Source organism: Rhinolophus sinicus, chromosome 15 (genome assembly GCF_057876585.1).
Source record: "Rhinolophus sinicus isolate RSI-liver-muscle chromosome 15, RSI-T2T, whole genome shotgun sequence".
Classification (NCBI taxonomy): domain Eukaryota; kingdom Metazoa; phylum Chordata; class Mammalia; order Chiroptera; family Rhinolophidae; genus Rhinolophus; species Rhinolophus sinicus.
Genome location: NC_142515.1, coordinates 10,785,704 through 10,799,135, shown reverse-complemented (window position 1 = coordinate 10,799,135; position 13,432 = coordinate 10,785,704). Strand labels below are relative to the sequence as shown.

Below are 13,432 nucleotides of genomic sequence, written 5' to 3'. Positions count from 1 at the left end.
TGTGAAGAAAAAGTCTTAGAAATTAAAAACCTACTTTTTGTTTACATACCATACTTGCAATCATTTTATACATATGTCATGAAACAGCTCTAATTGTAATAGAAAAGGCATTACTATTGAAGTTACCCAAAATGAACCCTAAATCTGGTAAAATGCCACATTCACTTTTAAAATCTGTGGCAGTCCATGGAAATAGCCCAAATATAGGGTAATTAAAGGTTTGAGGACATCTAATTTTTCCATACGTTGCCATAATTTAAAACCACTATTTTCCTACCATTTCCCATTTTTCTTGCTTTTCTTTGACTCTAAAATTATATAAATTACCCAATCTCTAAGTTATCTCAGACAGTTGTTTACAACAATCTTCTTCAACAAAAGTTCAGTAAAGGAGGGAACAAAGCACATGTATTTCTATTTACCCTGTCATTTAGAACTTCATGCAATATGTGAAGTGCACGCGGTAAAAAAAACCAAAGTAAAATATTTGAGAACAGCACATCAAAACTATGGACTCTTAAATAAAATATTAATGCCATATGATAAAAATTTCTTTGGAGAATAATCTATAAAGAAAACTGACCAATACTTTCTAAAGCCACAGCAAATACCCACTTATTGCCAAAACAGAAGAAATACACATACTTCCCTTTGAAAGGTTTAAATGCGTATTTTAATGTCATTAGAAAACTAGAGGAGAGGTGAGATAGAGCACAGCCTAAAAGAATGATTGTTAATATTTTCTGTTTATAGTGGGACCAAAGAAAAGCACTGTTTTTGAATAAAATATGACAAGACAGTACATGAAACATAACAGCAGCCACTGTTTATGGGCTCCCTATTTGGGGCCTGGCTTTGCACCATATACTTTATCATTTATCGTCACCCAATCCTACCAAGTAGATATTATTTCCCTTGTTTCAAAGATGGAGATGCTGAGTTTTATAGAGATCATAGAGCTACTAAGCCAAGAGTCACACTCAGGTCTTCACACCATTCATTACTGTCTCGAGGAGAAACTGTTACACGGCAAACATTCTACCATGCTCTTCTATGGTTAACTGCTTAAGATCCCAATAAATTCATCCTGTTCTTTGCTTGAGGTTTCCTTAATTGGTTATTCCATCGTTCACTTCTGCAAAATCCATAATCTTAAATGCATATAGCTCCAACTTGTACTAAGGAATATGAAAAGTACCACAATGTACATAACTGAGAACTCAAGATTCTGAAAACCTAACCTTTATCATGATAGTGATTATTTCTATGACTATAAATCACCATATAAATATTCTTTGATGTGTTTATAGGACCCACAAGGGTCACTGAATTCCAATAAATATTCACAAATAAAACTACTTCTAAATAGCCATTTGATAAGCATAATTAACACCTATTATAAAAACCATTAATACTTAAGTCAGTATTTCTTTCTTTCTTTTTTTTTTTTAAGTCAGTATTTCTTAAAAAACAGCCGATGGGCTGTGACTGGTCCATTAACCCTCTCCATATAGCCCATGAACTAATTCTTGGAAAATAATACATAGAAACACAACATACAACCTACATTTCTGGCTGGAATTAATACCTACTGGTGATTCACTCTCCCCATGTCTCATCAAAAGCTATGCCGTTCTCGTCCTAAGTTTCCGTGAGTCTCTGGCTCACACAAATAGAAACAGACTAGGGTAGGGATTAAGAATCTTTCATCCTTCTAAGATAAAAAGTTCAAATCCAAAGACGTATGCAACATTGGCTGGCACCATAATACATTATAAAAACAGAATTTTTTTTTCAAGTAAAATAAAAGGAATTTAGAATACTCAAGCATTTAAAAGGACCATTTGATACTTTAAAGTACAATATTTTTCAAAACAGCACAGCTTCCCCCAAAGTTAAGCTTACCTTGAAGGTGGCATTATATTTGAAGCCCTGAATTTTGTTGTAAACGGATTAGTTGACTCATAATCAAAATAGTCCTGACGATTTTCACTAAACGCATTAGGTGATTTCAAGTCACAAGGGCTATCCGATGCCCCATTGTTAAGTTTATCAGATCTTCTGCTATCTTTTTTCCCAGTCACTCTTTCAAACAGGCTCACTTTCTCCCTTTTCTCTCTTTTATTTTCTTTTCTTGCTTCAACTGATTTTGAAAATGAATTCATGCTGCTGTCCCATGATTCACTGCTTTCTTCAAATGGATTTTTCTTCCTTGGCAGTGTTGCAAATTTTTGGGGTAATGAAGCAGTCACATTTGTAAATGGGTCATTTTGTCTTCCGAGAGATGATTCACCTTCATCCACGCCGCTGTCAGGTTGGTACATTTTAGAAGTATCAAAGCTCAATGTTCTTCTGTGTGGAGATTTGAGACTTGCTGCAAACAATTTTGTAGTTAGTACATAATCAGTGACACATTACATCACACAATTTGACACATACTGTGTGCATACTGTTGCTTTTAGAATGAGAGCAATTAGCTATTTAAAGATAGCAACCTTTAAAATAATCAAAGAAAATCCTAAAATGCTAAGGTATAGCAGCCTGAAGTATGTAGGCTAACAGCAATTAGTATATCGCAAGACAATCAGTAATTTACTCCACTCAGAAAGAAACAATCACATAAACAAACTATAATGTCAAAACCAGGAGTTCTGCTTGGCAGGGCAGTGCTATAAATTCTCAGACTGTTTTTTCATCATTAGCATTAAATTTACTTTCTTACTTCTGAACATAAAAGGCTTTTTCCTAGGAGCTTTCTGATTATATGGAATATTCATTTATGATGCAGGCTTTCAAGACAGGAAAAACAGCAGTAAAAAAAGAAGCCAGGCCATGAAAAGTGACTGGGACTTATTTTTATTATCATAACATAAATACAATACTGAATGCAGATAGGCTCTGCCTTTAATAAACTTACCAATTTTGAGTACAGTAGGTACTTAGTAAATTATTGGATCACTAAATTTAGAAAATACTACCAAGAAACTAATTTTTATTTTCTAATTTTAGAAGTTATACTTTAAAAATAAAAGGGTATTTCAGGCCAGTAAGGATACAATTAGAAAGAATGTGTCACTTACCATTTTCCGGAACTGCTCCAAAGGAATCTATCTGGCGTCCGAGAAGATGCGTTTGACCAATAGTGCCAGACTTCAGTTTCTCAGAAGATATGTGGGCCCCAGTTAAATCAGACATTGAATGTGCTGAAGAGAGTCGCTGAGGACCCAAAAGGAAAGGCTTTTTTGGTTTGGATTTCATCTGCATTTCACCACTTGAAAATTCAGAATTGGCATCAGGCATGTGAGAACTTGGAATGATTGCAGAAGATGTATCAGAAAAGGTCCCATCATTTTTTCTACCTTTCATCTTATCTTTTAATTTTGCAAAAGGAGATCTTGTTTTGTCCTTCATGGATAAGTCAAACATACTTGCTGTCATATTGTTCCTCATGAATTGAATATTGACCTTTATCTCACCCCTGTTTTTGGCTCTTTTTCCTTGTTTGGATTCTAATCTAAACCACCTTTAAAGAGAAGGAAAAACTGGGTTGTAACATGTAATGAAGAGAGAATATCAAGCTTTGTTATATGCAAATAGCTTTTTAAGGAAAGCTACTGTACATCAAGACAATCTTAAGCAGTGAATGAGAATCTGTCAGCCAGAGTACTTCTGGTTTTACTCACTGTTTAATTTTTAAAAACTTATCACTGTCTCCGTGATGTGCCGTATACTGAAAAAACAGGTCTTTAGTGAGTTTAAAAAGGAGTTTTAGATAACCTTTTCTTTCATGATTTGAAAATCATTCATCATCAAAAACTCTTACCCATGAGAGTTATTCCGTTTCCCTGGGAGAAGTGTTATAAATGGCCTAAAAACATTTTTTAAAGTTAAAGAACAATGAGGTACAGACTCTGAAAGAATTCATCAATCAATACAAACTATTTTTGAGCATATTCCTTAATGATAATCACATTTTTAATAAAATATTTAGCTCCATCCCAAAATATTTCTTCTGTAAAAACTATTAAAAGAATTTGTTAGTATTGGAGGTCACTAGATATAGTTTGCTAATCATGAAAATTGCTTATGATGTAATTTAGATTAATGTAAAAGGAGTCAAAGCCTCTTCCTATAAAAATATGCAAAATGAATAAAATGCAGAACGTGACAAAGAGGAACAAATCTTACGGTTTTTAAAGAAGAAAGAAAGCTTAAATGCTTTCTGTTAGAATCTACTTGCTTCATTTACTATTGCTACTGTGACAATACTGAATAAAAATTATTTTAACTGGAGCCAAATCTTATGCTTTTATAGTCCTTTCATTGTATGACATTGCCTACTGTTATAAAATGATGTACAAAAAGCAAAGTTTATTTTGCTTTTGTTTATAGGTATTTTATCCATGAGAATGTCTTCAGTTGTCAGTGTCACAAGTGGTCATTCTGTAGGGCAAACAGCCAAAAAACTGCAAAATCAAGCCTAGAAGAGTTTCTACAATGTTTACATTACTTAACCATGAAGCATAATATCCATTCCTGCAGACAGATTATTTAAACACAGCTTTATCAAGTATAAAAATTATCTTAGCTACAAAGGAACTCTGATCTAATTTTATATAAGTTCTTTCTCTCATTGTGAGCAACAGGATGTACCAGAAGAAGGTCCATTTACTATACATCATGAGGAGGACTGGTTCACAGGTCATTCCGGGCAAGAGAGAAAACTGGCACATAACATACACCAGCTACATCTTAGCAAGTAACACCCAACAGAAATACGTTCTTGATCAATACGGAGCAATTCAATCAACTAAGATCTAGCTGCATCAAAACAAGCAATTTTTTTAAAAAAGAATATTTTACAATAGAAAGCATTAATCTGAGGACGAAACCTGAGAAAATCCCTTATCTGGGGCAAAGGGTGAAATCTGAAGGCACAGGGACTAGAAATGACAGCAATAAACTTTGTGGAACAGAGAACCTTGAACAACCCAAAACTGAGCGCTCGAAAAGTCTGGAAATGAAATGAGGATATATACCCAGTTATTAACTTAGTTTTGGAAAATAGAACCATTTTTTTCGATGGGTAAGAAATACTTCTAATGGATGGTACTTGAGAAAAACTCGGTAACATCTCAGGCTTTACAGAAAATAGGTGAATACACTTTTTAAGAACTGTACCAAAAACAAAACAAAGCAAAAAAACCCAAGCATGTAGGATTTCCATGCATACGACAAAGCAAAGCAAATCCAAGAAAAGACAAACAATAGCCCAATAAATGGAAGGGGGTGAGGGTAACCAAATTCATAGAATTTTAGAAATAAGACCAAATAAGTGATCTACTTTAACATCCTTATTTCATAGATGAGGAAATTGAGGCACAGAGAATAAGTAACTTCCCAATGTCAGATTAAAGTCAATAAAGAAAATACCCAAAGTTGATGAATAACATCGGCATAAAAACAGAAGTTCTTTCATATCTGATGAACCATGTATGTCAATAAGATTAATCGCATAGCTGATGATATGTTACATAGATAACACTGTATTTATCAGGAGACATGACAGCCAAAGAGGAAAATGATGCACATTTCTACTGCTAGAGTATAAGCGCCACGAAGTTAGTTTGCCTTGCACTAGATAAATGTTTACTGAATTATTATTTCTAGAACTGTATTCTTAAAACCACCAAGCTGTAATATACCGTGCGCGGGCTGCATTGTTTTGTTTTTTTGTTAGGGAACACTAAAGACTGAGCTTGAAAGAATGAAGCAAGTCAGGGTCTGAATACAATCTGTAAATGTAAATACAGTATTTTCCATTCTCCCCCCCACCAAAAAAAAAAAAAATCTTGTGAAGAACTTTAACAAATATACTAATTTAAAATATAGGCATGACAAATAACTTTAGCTGCTTTATTTTGAAAGTGATATAACAGGGAAGTCTTATTGAGACCTTCAAAAATCATCCCAGAGATAAGAAGTGTTTTCCCAGGCTTCAAAAAGATAAAATGAAGACACAGCATTTGGGACTTAGTGGATTAATGCTGATTTTTTTTCACCTCTTGAGTGTTGGATTTAAACTGTGTATGGCCTCTGTTCAATTTTTAGTGGGCACAGGTCCACGTTCAAAAACCACCACACATGTGGGAACTATTCCCAAGCAATTGGTGCTGTGTGGTCAGAAATAGGACAAGATTGGCAGTAAGGGTGCCAGAGGCCAGGACGCAGGTGCACTGCAGAGGAGCACACAAAAGTCCTAAAATCTGCATGTGTTTGAGTCATACCTAACTCTAGGGACTCTGATTGTTATTACTTTTCATGAGCATTAAAAAAAAAAAAAATCAACATCACCCACTTCTATTATAAAAAAAAAAATCAAATAGATATTACATAGCAGCATGAACAATTTTACCATTCTATTATTAAACGTATTATTTCCTTAAATCTCATGCCAGAACCAACCCAGACACCCATTAAAGTGGGAGATACAGAAGTTCTCTTTCCATGCCCCACTCAAAGCATTCAGGCTCAGACCCTTTTTCCCTTCTCCTTAAAAGAAAAGAATAAAAAAGTCATTTAATGTTAAGGTATAAAAATAAGTAATAGTTTTAGCTGTCACACTTCTCCTATCATGACACAACTGGAAGACAAGCTGTAAATACTTGTCTTCAGTGTCAAGAGTAAAAAGTGTCACACCCAGCAGTTTCATGGGACTTTTCTAAATCAGCTGGTAACCTTCATCACTCACTTGAGTTTTCTAAAAAGCACTTGGGAATCTGCTGACAAGGTTCAGCCATGTGCAGAATATTAAATATCTTTCTTGCAATACACCGGTGGCTCAAATCTGTCTCTTGCTGTGCCACATGTACAGCTGTGCTGGAAAAGGAAACTATTAAATATATTAAAAAACCAGAAATATTAGCAATAAAGATATCTCATCAAATATGTGGTCCCCATTTATCCACAAAGAAAGAAAACGTGAGGGATTTAATAACATATGAAAATCACTTTGCATGCAATAACCTCGCAGCCCTGTTGATAACATTTTAAAGCATTTCCCCCCCCAAAAGTTCTACACAATTTTATATAGTAGCCAAAGAGAATTTCCACAGGGAGACTCCAGTATTATTGTTTACAGCTAAATGTATTGTAATTGTGACGCTGCTACAGATAAGGAGTAAAGCAAGAAGAAACTTTGAAATCTTATTTCATCCTCAGAATTGCTGGGTTCACAGGTGGGCCTACTTTTACTTGGAAAATTTACATTTCAGAGAAGGCCTGTAATACATCCTTCATTAACATGGAAAGTACTGTAAATGCAGTATGAAATTTGAAGTTACAGTGTACTTACAAGTTCACATTCAAAGTACTTAGAATATTATATAGTGTCATCCAAAATTGGCAATTTGAAACAAATTATTTGATAATTATCCACTTTTCAATTTAAATTCTGATGAACTCCTCAGAGGAAACTGAAAGCTAGTTTGTAGTTATCAAACAGTTTTATAAAAATCATTGATATATATTCAACTTTACACTTTTTAAAACTTTTTTCTCTCCTTTTTCTTAAAATATTTTCACCTCCTTAACTAGTCTCAATATTTACCATTGTTCATCTACCATCCCTGGTATTTTTCTCTACCCTTTCACCCTACACATATTAAATCTTAGGTAAAGATCTGATTGAAAACTTTTTACAAATAAAAACTCCAATCAAGAGAAACTTGCAGGAAGACAGCTATGAATAGAAAAGAACAAGAAATGGTTGTTTTAAAAAACAAGAAATTAACATAAACTTCAAGAAAGTTATCATTATAAAAAAGTTTCTAAAGGGGTAAATAAATTTCAGTTATGACTGAAAGAAACACCAAAGCTATTCTGGAAATTTGAATTCCTCTTATAAATTCCACCTATATTTTTTTCTCTTATTAATTCCACCAATTAAAATTATGTTCTCTCAGGGTGGGGGGTGGGAGATGAGGGTAACGGGGATCAAATATACGGTGATGGAAGGAGAACTGACTCTGGGTGGTGAACACACAATGGGATTTATAGATGATGTAATACAGAATTGTACACCTGAAATCTATGTAATTTTACTAACAATTGTCACCCCAATAAATTTAAAAAAAAATTATGTTCTCTCAGACTAGAAACATATTATAAGTTTAAAGAATGGGTGAATACACCTATTTCTGAAAATATACTATTTTTCAACTTAAGACATAATATCTTAGTGTTACGTTATATTATGGTTTTATTAAATTAGAATATATCTATATGAAACTTGAAAGTCATAATAAAAAGGTCATGTTTTCATTGAAGACATCATTAAATCATTTCATCACAAGAGTTTAATCACTGTTTCAATATGACAGCATTTAATGTGGTCTCAACACACTGGCTTTACAGAATTAATTCTGAAGTGATACACCAGCTCCAATATATTGTAAATTCAAAGGAAAATGTTAGTGTGTTCAAGGTGAGGATGTCTGTTCATACTTTTAAAACTTTTTTCTTTGAACAGCGTTAGACTCCATCAAGATGTACTGACCCTGAAAAATGGTTGAGCTCAAATAAAGGCCAACTGTGTTGATAATGCTAAAAGGAAATACTGAGTTCTAAATTTGACAATTTATTTTTTGACAGCTTCAGAGTTACACACACACACACACACACACACACACACACGAATTATATTGGCAGACTTAGTTTTCTGCTATTTCATCTCCTGGAAAATTGTAATGTTTAAAGATCATAACAAATTACACACGTTTTAGTTGGTCAACACTGTGATCCAGTCCTCGTATAAGTAGTAAAACGATGTTAATTTACTTAAAATCCGGTGGAAAATATTCAATTACATAAGATGATTACCTCAAACCACTGAGAGTAAGGAATTATTAATGACTCCATTTAAAAAACATTTCTTCACAAGGGTTATTTTTACTTCAGATTCACGCAAATGATGGTGCTTAAAACTGGGTCACATTTCAGTCCAAAAACCAATGCCCCAGGTATACAAAAAACTTCCAAGAACAGAAAATCCATAGATAAGATATAGTCAAACTCCCCCAAATTCAAAATAAATTATATAACTTACTCTGTTTTCCTTCTTTGTTTGTCCTCAAAGATGTCATTGAGATTGATTGCCACCTGCCCTAAAAACTTATCCAGACCCACCAGGGACCTGTGCATAACTATGAGGAAAAGAATGTATTTCTCTGGATTCCCCTGCATTAGCAATCCAGGTAGCTCAAAGGAGGCCTCTTCCTTCCAGACTGGCTCAAGGGTTTTCTCAGCTACAGAGGTGGAGTACTTTTCCTTGCCCAGCTGAATGATAGTGTATGTGTCATTGGTGCCACTTTTGCCTTTTGGCTTGAGATCTTTGGCTTGAAGCACTGTGACCTGCACGTGGGTTGGAAACCACTTTTGGGCTTGCTCGGAAAGCATCATTCTGTCCTTTTTCTCTGCACCGAGTTCCCAAGCGCAGGCAGCGCCCCTCCGGGAGGGAGAGCTTAAAGCCTCATCACTGCATCCTAAGGGCACTTAACAGACACAGGCAAACTGACAGCTGCCCAACTTCCCTGTGGCTGATGTCAAAGCGCCTCAACGGGGCAGCTCAGGGCCATGGCTGCCCCGGGACGGGCCCCTTTCCTTAGGAGAAGCGCAGGGGCCCACCATCACCTGGCCGCGCCGTCCCGGCCCCTGCGCGGACCCCCGCCTCGCGTCCGCACCTTCACGCTCCGCCGGCCCTCGGGACAAGCCCTCGGCGGCGGCGGGCGGCTCCCCGGCCTACGGGCAGCTCAGGCCTGGCCGCCAGGGCTCGGGCGGAGGGCTGCGGAGGTGGGAGGGCGCCCCCCTCCCTGCAGGCGAGAGCTCGCTCGCCCAAAGTCGCAGCCCCCGGCCCCCCGCCCGCCTCCTCTAGGCCGGGCCGCCCTCGCCTCGTCCGTGCCTCCCGCCCGCCTCACGCTAGCCCGCGGGGCCCGGCCTGGGCTCCTCCTCCCGACCCCGGTAATACGAACCGCCGGCGGCTCGCGCGGCCTCGCTCGCTCTCGCAAACCTCTCCCTCCTCCTCCTCCTCCTCCTCCTCCCTCTTGCCTCAGCTCCGCCTCTCGGGCGGGGGCGGGGGCGGGTCGCCTGGGGGTGGCGTGGGACGTGGGGCAGGGAACCGGGCCGCTCTGGCGCCAGCAGGCCGCGGGCTGCAGGGCGGCGGGCACCTGGGTCGGCCCTGCCCGGCCGGCAGCTGCTAGCACCGGGCGGGCGGCGGCGGCGGCGGCACTTCCGGGTTGCCTTTCTCCATGTTGATCTCGGGAACGCGACGGGGCGGGGCCGGGCGGGGCCGCGGGGGTTAGGGGTCAGCGCCTCCCTGGTTGCTGTGGCGACCGGGGTCGCGCGACGCGCGCTCCAGGCCCACGGCTGGGTGTTGCGGTCAGTTCGCGTGGGCTGCTCCGGCCTGGCGCAGCCCGGGCTCCGGGGCGTCGGGGCCTAAACCCGCCGCAGTAGGAGGAAGGGGGAGAATACGCGGGGAGCTGGGGACCGCTCCTGAGAGGCGTCGTTAAGACCCGGGGCCTGTCGGATCTGGGCAAAGACCGATTTCAGTCTTTGGAGGCCGACTTTGCTGTACCCTGGATGCCCAGTGCCTGGCGCAAAGCAGGCTTTCGGGAAATGGTGGTCGAGTAATCAGGCCCCTTCACTGACCGAAAACACAGTTTTCCTCAACTCTTTTCCTTTTGATAAAAGAGACGGCTGTTAATTGACTGGAATCACACCACACACAAACCCAAGAAAGAGAGGGAAGCAGATAAAAGATTCCGAAACTAGCACAGGAATTAATAAAGATGGCAGGAGGCATTGGGCTGGAGTCCTAAGATCTGTATCTAGCCCCATGTCTGCCACCATCCGTCTGCATGACCTTGGGCAAGTCGTTTTCCTTCCCTGAGCCTCAGTTTCATCATGAGTAAGAAAAGTTGTTAAGACCCCATCACAACTCTATGGTCTCCATGTCAAAAGGAACCTTGGGGTATTGCAGTCGGGTAGACTGTCCACCTCGGAAGCCAAACCCAGAGATCGTTCTGGTCATCACCAACTAAGAAAAACAGCCTCCTTCACCAAAGGCACAGACTTACTTGCTCCTGAGGGCAAGGCCTGATGGACCCCAGTGCTGTCGGGATGAAAGGGGCTTTGTTAAGAAAACGGGGAGATGTCAATACTGTGCTTTTTCCACACTAGCCTGATCTAGTGGGAAACACATGCATAACGGCTGATGAGTCGGGAGCCTTGCTTGATGCCTCAGCTCTGCCAGAAATTCAGTACATAGCTGGCCATGGGCACTTAGCCTCCTGAGGCAAGGAATTTAGATTCTGGGAACCTCCGTTCCCTTGTCCATAAATTGCAGATAAAGTAGCTATTAGCGAGTTGGGAGGAGTATTATGAGCATGTACATTTCCTAGCAGTGTCGCCCTTTGCCTCTCTATTTCTCAATGATAAGACTTTTATATACCACCTTTATTGTTTTTATTTCTGTTCATATTTTATTTTCTCAAGGAAATTCTAAATTCTTTGGACTGCCTTAGGGAGCATCACTTCACAGGGCCCAGCGTGCAGTAGGCACACAATTTATTGACTGACTTAATGTCTTTTCTCCCTTTACAGAACTAATTTTGAGAGTAAAACAATATGATAAATGTGCATACACTTTTCCAATTTAAAATGGCGATAAAAGTGTAAGGTATTATGATGATTATTTTCAGGCAAGGTTTAAAACTTTTCCATTTGAGGAGGACATTATGTTCTCCATGTTTTTTTAACGTTTACAGGATAACAGCAGCAGCACTTAAAAACTAAGAGTCTTTTTTTTAAATATTTTTGAATGGAGGTATATGAGGACCCAGTATATTTGTGTCAGAAAAGCAACCATAGAGTTGAAAAACCTTGGGCAGGGGTTGAGGGGAGCAAAGAGGATAGCATTATCCATTATTTTAATCTTGTAGAAGGAAGATACTTTCTTGACTCTAAAGGATAACACCACAAACCTCAAAGACCACCCAGATTCCAGCACATTCTTTGAAGGACCCACTGACACTTGTTAGTGTCTACAGATTTCCTTTTACTTATTGGAAACTCCAACTTTTCAATGCTGCTTACACACAGTGGCTTGTGTGAGTTCTGCATGAAGTAGGCACTTCAAGAGAGTAGATTAATTTACCCCCAAGCTCTTCAGGGAAGCAAGCTACAGATGAATCTTGAATAATCCTGAGCTAGATGCCATCCAGAATGAAAAGACCCAGTTTTAGGTCATTCTACTGAAAGTTTACTATAAAATGTTTAAAAAGAGGCAGAAATTTTTATCTTCGAGAGACAGTATATGAAAAGGCCATGTGTGGGAAACAGAGAAAAATCACTGTGCTGTGAATATAGCATCTGGATCCCAGAGTGGGCAGTTGTCAACTTTAAAGAAAAATATCTTTAGGAATTTTTAATTTTTAAAGAGTGCTTTAGAATAGCCACTGGTGGAATTTCAACCAGGATCCCCAGAGAGAAATAATTTGATACTTAAAACTTGTAAGAACAAAATAAGCATCATAAAAACAAATTTAGTTATGTTGTGAATTTTTATAAATTGCATTTTTAAAAGTCTTCATGTCTCTATTAAAGATTGTAATTACATAAACATGGGCAATTAATTATAATAGTGGATGTGTGTTTCTAAAGAGCTCAAATTGTTTGGCAAGCTTTATTAATGATTATAAATTTGTTTACAAGTATCATTTCACTCACCTCTGAAATACAGCCATCTCTGGGATGGAAGTTGGCAGGGGTAGTTCACAGCAATGCAATAACATACTCCAACAAAATTTGGGGAGTACTCTTAAGGCAGGAGCTAAACACCTGAAATTATTAACATCTCTTCCTGTAGCATCTAAATTTCATTTGAGTTTAACCAAAACCTGGTTAGAGCCAAAATTTTTTAATTTTACTATTTGGCAAGATCTGGAGTTATGACTTAATGTTTGTAAGCCAGAATAAGAAAATAGCATATTTTTGCCCAAAGCAAGCATATAAACAAAAGAAAAAAGATAAAATGAGCTAAATAGACTTCACAATTGTATTGTGAAAGTGAAGTGATTTCCTATAAGAAGTATAAGAAGTGTTTTTTTCTTTTTTGATTATTCCAATTAAGAGAGTAAAAATATATCAATTGGGTCACATATATGGTTGGCTCACAGTGAAAAATAATGGCAATTACATAAGATCTGGGATCAAAGTGGTTCTGCAAAAATGCTTATTGTCGTACAGTTTTAAAACTTCTTCTTACTAATTTTAAGATATACATGGACAGTAATTTAAAAACGGAAGAAGGATTGCATACTTAAGGACAACAAACCAGAATCGAAGACACTTTTTTTTATTCTAAGACTAATGACAT

At 38.3% G+C, this 13,432-nt stretch overlaps 1 protein-coding gene across 2 annotated transcripts in view; it reads right to left on the bottom strand.

The window, feature by feature from the left end:
* Positions 1-10,301, bottom strand: part of RAB11FIP2 (RAB11 family interacting protein 2) — a 39,918-nt gene extending 29,617 nt beyond the window's left edge. The window contains exons 1-3 of one of the 2 annotated variants that reach the window (XM_088791839.1): positions 9,107-10,301; positions 3,081-3,523; positions 1,906-2,374 (exon numbers count right to left, since the gene is read on the bottom strand). In XM_088791839.1, the coding sequence (XP_088647965.1) occupies positions 1,906-2,374; positions 3,081-3,523; positions 9,107-9,459 (1,265 nt within the window). In that variant the 5' untranslated portion in view covers positions 9,460-10,301. The remainder of the gene's footprint in view (positions 1-1,905; positions 2,375-3,080; positions 3,524-9,106) is intronic. The other variant, XM_019725256.3, reaches the window with a different exon arrangement.
* Between the last annotated feature and the right edge of the window lie 3,131 nt (positions 10,302-13,432).